This window comes from Haliotis asinina, chromosome 14 (genome assembly GCF_037392515.1).
Source record: "Haliotis asinina isolate JCU_RB_2024 chromosome 14, JCU_Hal_asi_v2, whole genome shotgun sequence".
In the NCBI taxonomy this organism is placed as follows: Eukaryota; Metazoa; Mollusca; class Gastropoda; order Lepetellida; family Haliotidae; genus Haliotis; species Haliotis asinina.
In genome coordinates this window covers 42,897,169-42,906,756 of record NC_090293.1, presented here as the reverse complement: position 1 = coordinate 42,906,756, position 9,588 = coordinate 42,897,169, and the positions used below count along the sequence as shown (strand labels likewise).

At 38.9% G+C, this 9,588-nt stretch overlaps 2 protein-coding genes across 2 annotated transcripts; one reads left to right on the top strand and one right to left on the bottom strand.

Annotated features, from left to right (window-relative positions):
• The first annotated feature begins 6,918 nt into the window (after positions 1-6,918).
• LOC137260802 (uncharacterized) lies at positions 6,919-7,902 on the top strand. The gene has a single exon (XM_067798366.1). The coding sequence runs from the start codon at positions 6,919-6,921 to the stop codon at positions 7,900-7,902; it is 984 nt and encodes a 327-aa protein (XP_067654467.1).
• A 355-nt stretch (positions 7,903-8,257) lies between these two features.
• On the bottom strand, positions 8,258-9,283 carry LOC137260801 (uncharacterized). The gene has a single exon (XM_067798365.1). The coding sequence runs from the start codon at positions 9,281-9,283 to the stop codon at positions 8,258-8,260; it is 1,026 nt and encodes a 341-aa protein (XP_067654466.1).
• Positions 9,284-9,588: the final 305 nt, after the last annotated feature.

Below are 9,588 nucleotides of genomic sequence, written 5' to 3'. Positions count from 1 at the left end.
AACAGACAATTTTAAGTCCGCGTGGGTTCTACCCCGCAGCATTTTATCTGTCACACTTTTTAGTATAAAGATAAATAGTTTCTCAAAAGTTTTAAATGATTCAATTGATGGATCGTTATTTGGGGATGATTTCAATATTTCCTGTCGTGGGAAGAATTTGCATACTATTGAACGGAAACTGCAGTTGTGTTTAAACAAAATACATAGATGGTGTCTTGAAAACGGCTTCACATTTTCTAAATCAAAAACCAATTATATACACTTCTGCCGTAAATATAAACCTCATAAAGACCCAAAACTATTTCTAAGTAGCACAGCTATCAAAGTTGTCGAGGAGGCAAATTTTCTAAATCCAAAACTAATTGTATACATTTTTTGTAGAAAATACAAGCCACATAAGGACCCAGAACTGTCTCTAGATGGCACTCCCATCAAAGTTGTAAAGGATGCCATGTTTTTTGGCCTAATCTTTGACTCCCACTTAACATTGCTGCCTCATATTAAGTCCCTTAAAAGTAAATGCCTGAAGGCACTTGACTTATTGAAAGTTGTTTCTAATTCCAAGTGGGGAGGGGATCAAACGACCCTCTTACACCTATATCGATCACTGGTCCATTCAAAACTTGATCATGGCTCCGTCGTGTATGGTGGAACCTGTAAAAGCAACCTCAAACTTCTTGATTCTGTCCATCACCAAGGTCTAAGACTTTGTCTTGGTTCCTTTAGAACTTCACCTGTTGACAGTCTGTATGTCGAGGATGATGAATCATCTCTTGAGCAGCGACGTATAAAATTAGCTTTACAGTTACTGTATGTAACGAAACTATATCCCAACCTTGTCGAACCGTGCATTTAACGGTGTTTTAAATCCCCTGTATGAGGATTTATACAATAAGAAATCTTATCTTGTTCCGCCTCTTGGATTAAGAATAAAACCACTTATTGCTGCTGCCAGCATTGAGCTGGACAATATAGCCCCTTTCCGTCTTCTTTCTTCTCCTCTTTGGCAGTTGGTTAAGCCCCAAATAGACCTAACATTGACCACCTTTAAAAATCAGAAAGGAATGAATTACAATATAAACAAGTCTATAATCAATTAAAAGATAAATATGGCAATTATAAATCCTTATTTACAGATGGGTCCAAGGACGATGGCACAGTGTCTTGTGCCTCTGTCATTGGATCCAGAACAATATCTTCTAGATTACCAGATAAGAGTTCTATTTTTACAGCTGAAGCTAGTGCCATATTAATAGCTCTGTAATACGTTCAAAGACACCCTAAACATAAACAGTATATAATCTATTCAGACTCTCTTTCTTGCCTTCAGGCTATTAAAAATATTTTTTGTAAACAGCCACTTTTAATAGAAATTATTGAATTGTATAATAATCTTGCCACTGGCCAATGCGACATCGTCTTTTGATGGTTACCCAGTCACGTAGGCATTTCTGGGAACATGATGGCCGATCTTGCTGTTGCTAGGGCAGCACACAACAAATCCCTGACACCACTTCTTATTCCTTACACTGACTGTAAAGCCCCCTTTAGATCTTATATCCGTGATCTGATGAAGAAGAAGTGGGACACCCAAGTGGGCAGAAATATATTACATGCAATAAAACCTTATGTTGGCTATACCTACTTGGGTTGTCAGTTCAGATTTGAAGAAGTAATCATGCGGCGATGTCGTATTGGCCATACGAGGTAGACTCATGAATACCTTTTAAAAGGTGAGGATCCTCCGTTTTGCATCCCTTGTATTGACAGAACCACGGTCAAGCATATCCTGCTTGACTGTGTTGATTTCTCCATCATAAGGGATAAATATTTCAATGTAAAAACAATTAAAGACCTTTTTAACACCGTAAGTTCTCATTTAATTCTTGGAGTTTTAAAAGAAATTGATTTCATCACTGAATTTTGATTATTATGTTCTGGAGATAGTTGCATTTTAATTCATGGTAGTTTATATTAGTAACTTGAATTGTTAGTGGCTGTACCCTCAAAGGGGGTTGAAGTACAGGAAAAATATTGTCCTCCTGACAGGGTACGTAAGTCCCCAAGACATTTCATGTACGTTTAAACTTTCCACTGTTTGTAATCGTATTATATGTGTATTTTTAATTTTTGGCTAGATGTGACTAAATTGCTAACAACTGAAGGGATGATGTAAATCCAGCTAGGGTCCATGCAGTAAGCAAAGGTACTGCAAGTCCCCATGGTCCCTAGTATGGTGATATACCTGCAGTTGTTGGCAATCTATAGCCTGGTTTTATATTGTATTTTCCGTAAAGTGATATCAGTTCTAACTGTCCACGCTAGTTTTAGTCCCATTTGTGATATTCTAGTTGTTTTACTGTCCTTCGCTGGCAGGTTTTTATAATGTACATATGATCTTTTTCATTGTTGAATGTTCTCGTCACGATATGGCTGAGATATTGCGGATGTGACGTTAAATATGAACTCACTCATTCACTCTTCAATTCTACCAATTCGATTCTCTAATATTAAAAGTACATGGACTGTTTTCGAATGTTTCTAAATTACAGTTACTTTTTGTGTGCATGTTCTCGTGTTGTTGTTTTTTCACAGATGAAAACACAAATGTGTATATTTTTACAACAAATGTCTTTAGTGTGAAGCTGTCACATGGATATTGGCAATCGAAATACGATGTAATAAAATACAAGAGATGCTCACCCTTTTTCTGTTCTTTCATCAGATTATAGATAATCGATACATGATCATAACTTTCAAACACAAAGAGGAGACAAATGGAATAATGTGTTGACCTACCACTTAATAAAAAATAAATAATCCATAAGACACCATCCATAGCTCTTTGTAAAGTAAAGTTGGTCTGCATTACGTAATGTATAACTAATCGAATGCTCTCTGAATCAAAGTGTTTGTGATGGGGTGACATGAACCATTATTCACAGTACAAAAGGGGAGAGAAACTCGAACACTGAAGGGTGGGGAGATCTATCATCACATTCATGGAAAACAAAAGTAACCTTTGAGTTGACAGGAGCTGGATAACAGGCACTGATGTGGAATAAGTGACAAAGCTCTAGATACAAACCGTTGAGTGCAAGTAAATTTTTTTGTCATATCGCTAGCTTTTCAGCACAGTAAACAAAACCTAGATTATCGCAGTTAACTATGTAAAGTTAGCATGGAAATCTAAAATTGTTTTACAAGTGAGGACAATGTAATCAACAAATATTCTATGTATCGCCACTACTATCGCCACAACTACTAGATGACCATATTAGAGACCACAAGAACTTACTGTACCTTTACCTCATGGTGAAATGACCCGCTAGCCCGTGACTAGTAAACGTCGGGTCGGGCCAGTATATCCCCACAGTCCCTGGCCCCGACTGGCGGGTTAATTTGCATGGGATCTTTTTGGAAATATATCATTCTTTCCAACTTGCTAAGTCATAAGTGCAAATATTATAGCCTGATAAATATGTTCATGATACTTGAAGCTTCGTGATGACTTATTAAATTTTTATGAATATAATCAAAACATATCACAAATTCAGACATTTGTTTTCTTGTTTGTTATTGATATTATTTAACCTTTTTATAATCATGTGCTTAGCTTCTACATTCGAATTTCGAGTTTGTTAATTACTTTGTGGGCTAGTAACTACAGTTAAACGAGCATGTAAAGCTGAAACTGGTGGGGATATTGTAATCGAAAACCTCTATAAACCACCAATATGTAATAGATGACCACACCAGTGACCAAGGGGACTTAATGCTTGTATTAGCCAACCTGATAAATGACCCCACTTTGCATATATGGGAACGCCCTTCAGAACATTCCATTTCAAACAAGTGGGAAACAAGTTCTCGTCGAAATGTTAAAAAAGTACAATTTCCTCGTGCGAATCATGTCGTGATGGTGTTTTGCTGAACTAAATCGCTCTACAAGACGCGTTAATCTGTAGAGGTATTGATTTTACCCCGCATGCTTGTCACTGTGCTGGCTCATCTAATGCTTGTCAAACAGTACGGTACATTTGTATCCTGTATGGACCCTTTGATTGAATGACATCATCCCTTCAGCGACTGCATTCCAGTTTAGGTAAGTATAAAGCCAGCCCAAATCCAAACGACACATATTCTATGTTTAAACACGGGTGGTACATCCCATCCCATCACACAGGTCTACACCGAACAATATTGTGTGAAGCATTTGAATCATTTCGACTTGGGGTGGGGTGTGTGATCCCAAATGTTCTTATTATATCTCTATCCTCGCAAAGTGTTTTGATTCTTCGGGTCTGCCCCTCTGATGACCGAAACGGTTTGGGGCGTATGAAACATCAAGATATTGAATTATACTGTTATTTTGTCTATATGTGTGACCCATTTTAAATCGAGAAGGATTAACAGGACATACAATCCCAACAAAACAGAAGCTTTACTTTTCAGTCTTAAGAATAACAAAGCAGTTTTGAATTTAGAATTTCAAAATCAATGTGTTCGATTCGAAAACTCTCACAAACATCTTGGAGTAATACTTTCTTCTGATTGTAAATGGAATGCTCATATTGAAAATATTGTGAGGATGCTTTCATCAATGAGAAAATTAAAGTTCACGTTAAACAGAGACACTCTAGATAAAATTTATGTTCTATTTATAAGACCACATCTTGAATATGCTTGTGAATTGTGGGATGGTTGCTCGGTAGATTTAACTGATAAAATTGAAAAAGTTCAGTTTGAGGTCGCGAGGATAGTTACTGGTTTACCAAAGTATGCCACTAGAGAATCTCTGTTAAGTGAAACAGGTTGGCAATTGTTAAAAGAGAGAAGAACATGTCGAAAACTGTCTCTATTCTATAATATCTACAACAAAATCTTAATCTAAGACAAATTATAATCTTTAGAAACATTCGTGATCTTTCCCTGTCTTATTCCCGCACAAGTCTCTACAGTCAATCGTTTTTTTCCATCATCTTCACAAATTTGGAATAATCTCCCCTTATATGTTAGAGAATCAGACTCACTTAAAAGTTTTAAATCGCATATATAAGCTAAGCTCACTGCAATATAAGCTCACATATGTCAAAAGCACCAGGATATTTCTCATTTGGTAACAGGAAACTCAATGTAATTCATGACCCAGCTAAGATACTTAAACAGTAGATTAAATGATGATCTGTACAAAAATGGTCTTACAGAGAGCTTTGAATGTAAGTGTAAATTTACCTGTGAAAACCCTCATCATTATTTTATGAAAGGTACTTTATATTCTAATATCAGACAACAACTGTTTCAAAACATTAACAGAATTAGTAGCAATAGAGTACCAGCAAACCTACAGTTATTATTAAATGGTTGTGCAGATCTTCCGTACCGTGATAATATCCAGATTTTTAAAGAAGTTCAAAAATATTTATTAAAATCTAAAAGGTTCAGTGATTGGATATAATGTTACTCATGTAAAAAAAACATGTATTCCCTATAATTATTTGTTTATGGCTTATTCTCCCTTTGTATATATCGTTCTATTACTGTACATAGTTTGTTTCACTTCATGGATGTAAGCATTGTATATAGGAGAGGGTTTCACTAAGTTGGGATAACTTGTACCTAATCCATTCTCTGGAATAAATATAAAAAAGAAAGCTATAGTGCCCGGGGAGATGTAAAAAAATATATTACCTCTCCTGTGGTGTGAAGATACCGAGCTAAAATGATTGTTTTAATGAACTGCGTGAAATTAGCTAGAAGAAACTAGAAGTAAATCTGATGGAAACATTCAGGAGGTATTCCTTCGATTCTGCCAAATGCTTTAAAAGACATAATGTCATGTGGCAGTGTCATTCTTTGTGTACAGATGTTCCAAGTGCAGTCCATTGTAAGTGTTGATTTTATGAGGGGCAGTTAGACTCAGATCGAAAGATCACGAAAGTACTGCAGAACAGGCCTCAGCTTCAACTACCGAGAAAGGTATTGCAGAAATACGTCGACTTTTTCTTCTGTATACAAGGGGAAATAGCTATTGACTCCCATCTCACATGACAACTGAAATTACCTGACGACCGGCTTTGTGTATGATTATCATTACACCTGCCCATATCATTATCACTGCGCCTGCCTATGTACTCTGTGTTGGGTTACCGTCACTGTGTCTTTATCGCTACAGTCGCTGCGTCTATACAACTATATTTCCACTGAATTCGACGGCGACTCTAATTTGAACTGACACGATGCATTTGTAGTGTTACGTAGTGATTTGTGAACTTACTGGTGAACAGGGATGATTTGGACTGGCGCAGAGAACGCGTTCATGAGTAAGTGGTGCACGACAGTGAGCAAGTCCATTTGGTTTGTGAAAGGCTGAGCAGATTTAGGTTAGTACACGTGGAGTGCATGACGATGAACTTGATTGCTCGCGTAGCGTGCTCATAAGACTTGCACGTGCTTCACCCCTCGCTCTACACGTGATCGCGGAAACCTTGGGCTCATTCGCTCACAGTTGCAAGGGCCAGTGGGCGGCACTCATACATGCTAATTTGTCAGGTCAGCTCAGCTCAGCCAGTACTTAATCTTAAGCCTTGTTTACATGCACCCCATTTGCCCTCGTGGGTATTTTACCCCCTTGGGTAAATTTACCCATAGGGCTAAAGGGCAAAATTGGGTCTGCGTTTACATTACAGGTATGGGGTAGGGGGTACTGATATTTCTTGTCACTTCTCTTTAACCATGGAAAAGTATAGACGTCTGTGCAAAGCCAGAAGACGGAAGAGATTTGTTCAAACTTTGATATTGTGCGTGGGTTCATCACTACTTAGAGAACGCCTTGTTTGGGAAAAGGAAAGGAGTAGATTTTGGTGGGAGGTAACTGTACCACATTTTGATGACGCTCAGTGGAAGGAAAACTTCAGAATGTCCAGAGCCATGTTTCAACGCATCTGCGAAATGCTACATCCTTACATTAAGAAAGATTGCCCCATTCGAGATGCTCTGACAACGGAACACAGAATAGCAGTGACAATTTACTACTTGGCAACAACAGTAGAATATCGCACAGTTGGTAATCTGTTTGGGATTCACAGGTCAACAGTTTGTTGTGTAGTACATGAAGTCTGTTATGCCATTTGTACACACGTGTTTCCAGATGCTGTGAAGTTTCCTACGGGCACGGAACTGAAGAAAGTAATATCAGGATTTCAGAAGAAATGGAGGTTTCCGAACTGTGGTGGTGCTATTGATGCCACGCACATCCCTATCATTGCTCCACAACAGTTTCACGCTGACTACGTGAACAGGAAAGGGTGGTATTCAGTAATACTGCAGGCTGTATGTGATGACAAGTACAAGTTTACAGATGTGTGCATTGGGTGGCCAGGTAGAGTTCATGATGCCAGAGTATTCTCTAATTCTGCATTTAAAGCTTCAGCAGATGCTGGTCGCATCTTACCACAGTCTCCTGAGTGGAAGAAAAGAGTGGGCACTGCTGACAATGTAGTTGACATGCCTGTCGTCATCATTGCGGATCCGGCCTATCGCATGTCTCATGATCAATGGCTCCTTAAACCTTACAGCAACAGGGGGACTCTATCAGATGAGAAGTCATACTTCAACTTTCGCCTCAGCAGTGCCCGGATGGTCATTGAAAATACTTTTGGACGCTTCAAAGGAAGATGGAGGCGCTTCATGAGGCGTATTGACCTAGATGTTGACTTTGTGCCAACTGTGGTTGTAGCCGCTGTCGCTGTGCATAACATGTGTGAATCAGACCACATGTTCAACCCTGACTGGTTGGATGAGGTCGAAGTACATGCTGACGACCAAGGACCGCAAGGCCAAGAAGATACCACTGGATCTGCTGTGCGAGATGCACTAGCATTACAGTTTGCTGAGGAGTGATAAACCAATGTACACCTTCATCGGTCTTCTCTACACAAAAACCCCTAATCTACTGAAGTCAGCATAAATTGTTTACCTTCATCTTATAAACATGACAATACGTACAGTGTGTACAGGATAGGTTTAACTTTGTTGAAACAAAGTACAACAAGACAAAGAATTTCAATGATTTTATTTCCATAAATGTCCAATGCAACAGAAAGGCTGAACAAGTGACAAGCAACATTTGTATTTAATGTTCAAAATAAAATATTTTCCTCAAAAGTTTTGTCATCATCCTTTGTTTATTCTTTAAAAGGTTTTAAAGAACAACAAAACTAAAAATGATAATGCTCACACATCATCCCACAGCAAGTTAGATATTGTAGTAGCTGTTTCCGTCCTCTTCTTGAGTGACGCTGCCTCTAGTTCTTTCCTGACCATGGTGAGGGGCATGGTTCTTGGTGTAGTCAGAAATGACTGGAGATGTAGCACCAGAGCTGGTTCCAGGGACTGTTTCCTGAAAAGGATCATATACCGGATCAATAGGAGGCCGAGGCATTGGTGGACACTGGGTGGATGATGGAATGGCGTATGGTTGGCGAGTGTTCATGATTAACTGTAGCATACGCAATTGGTGTTCTCGGTCAGAGGCTTTCTGTCTTTCTTTTTTATCCTGTTTTCTAAGTTCAAACTCCCTTTTTTCTCTTTCATCATCGATTTTCCTCATTTCCAGGTCAATTTGTTTCTTCTCCAACTCAATTTGCCTTGCTTCAATGTCTTCATTAGATTTAGCAAACTTGTCCATGACAGTTTCCAAGGTGGTTTGCAGTTTGGTTTTTCTTTGTTTTCCTTTTTGCTTCATCTGAGTTTCATCTTTTGTTCTGTCTGTTTTCATATTATTGTTTTGTTGGTCATTTTTAACATTTTCAACAAATTCATCATCTCCTGGGTCAGTAAGTTCGACATCATCAGCAATGGTGTCGGTAACATGGTTGTCAGTAACTTCAGGATCAGATAGGTCTGTGTCCGATGCAACTGACTGCTGGAGACTTTCAATGACCTTTCCAGGTGATGTCGCAGGTCTTGTGTCCAAAATTTCATTTAGCTCTTCATAAAATTTGCAGAGCTTCCGGGGCTGTCCACTCCTCTTAAGTGAATCCCTACACTGTCTGTAGGCTTTTTTAAGTGTTTTCATTCGTTCTTTGCATTGTGGGGCAGTTTTCTCAAACCCCAGTTCATTCATGGCCTTGCTCACCTTTGAATAAACAGCTGTATCAGCTTTTGAAGGGCTGTCCAGTTGTGACTGAATGTGCATGTCTCCCCAGATACTAAGCAGACACTTCGTCTCATCATCTGTCCAGGCATAACCACGTCGTAAGTGCTTGGTTTTCGGAGGCATGTTGTTTTCAGTTTACAGCTGCAGACTACTGACAGGGTTTATAGCGCACAGCAAAAAGTTGCATCACAGCTATATTTAGATTTCCTGGAAAACTATTCCATTATAAACAGGGGTGGTAGGATATACAAATCCACCTTTGGTTGGATTAAACTTGATAAACCGTTTACATGACACGTTTACCCCCTGGGGGTAGAATACCCCCAGGGGTAACTGAATTTGCCCTACCTCTTGACCAGGGGCAGAATACCCCCTGGGGGTAAAAATTTACCCCCCTATTAGACCTGTTTACACGACAAAAATTGCCC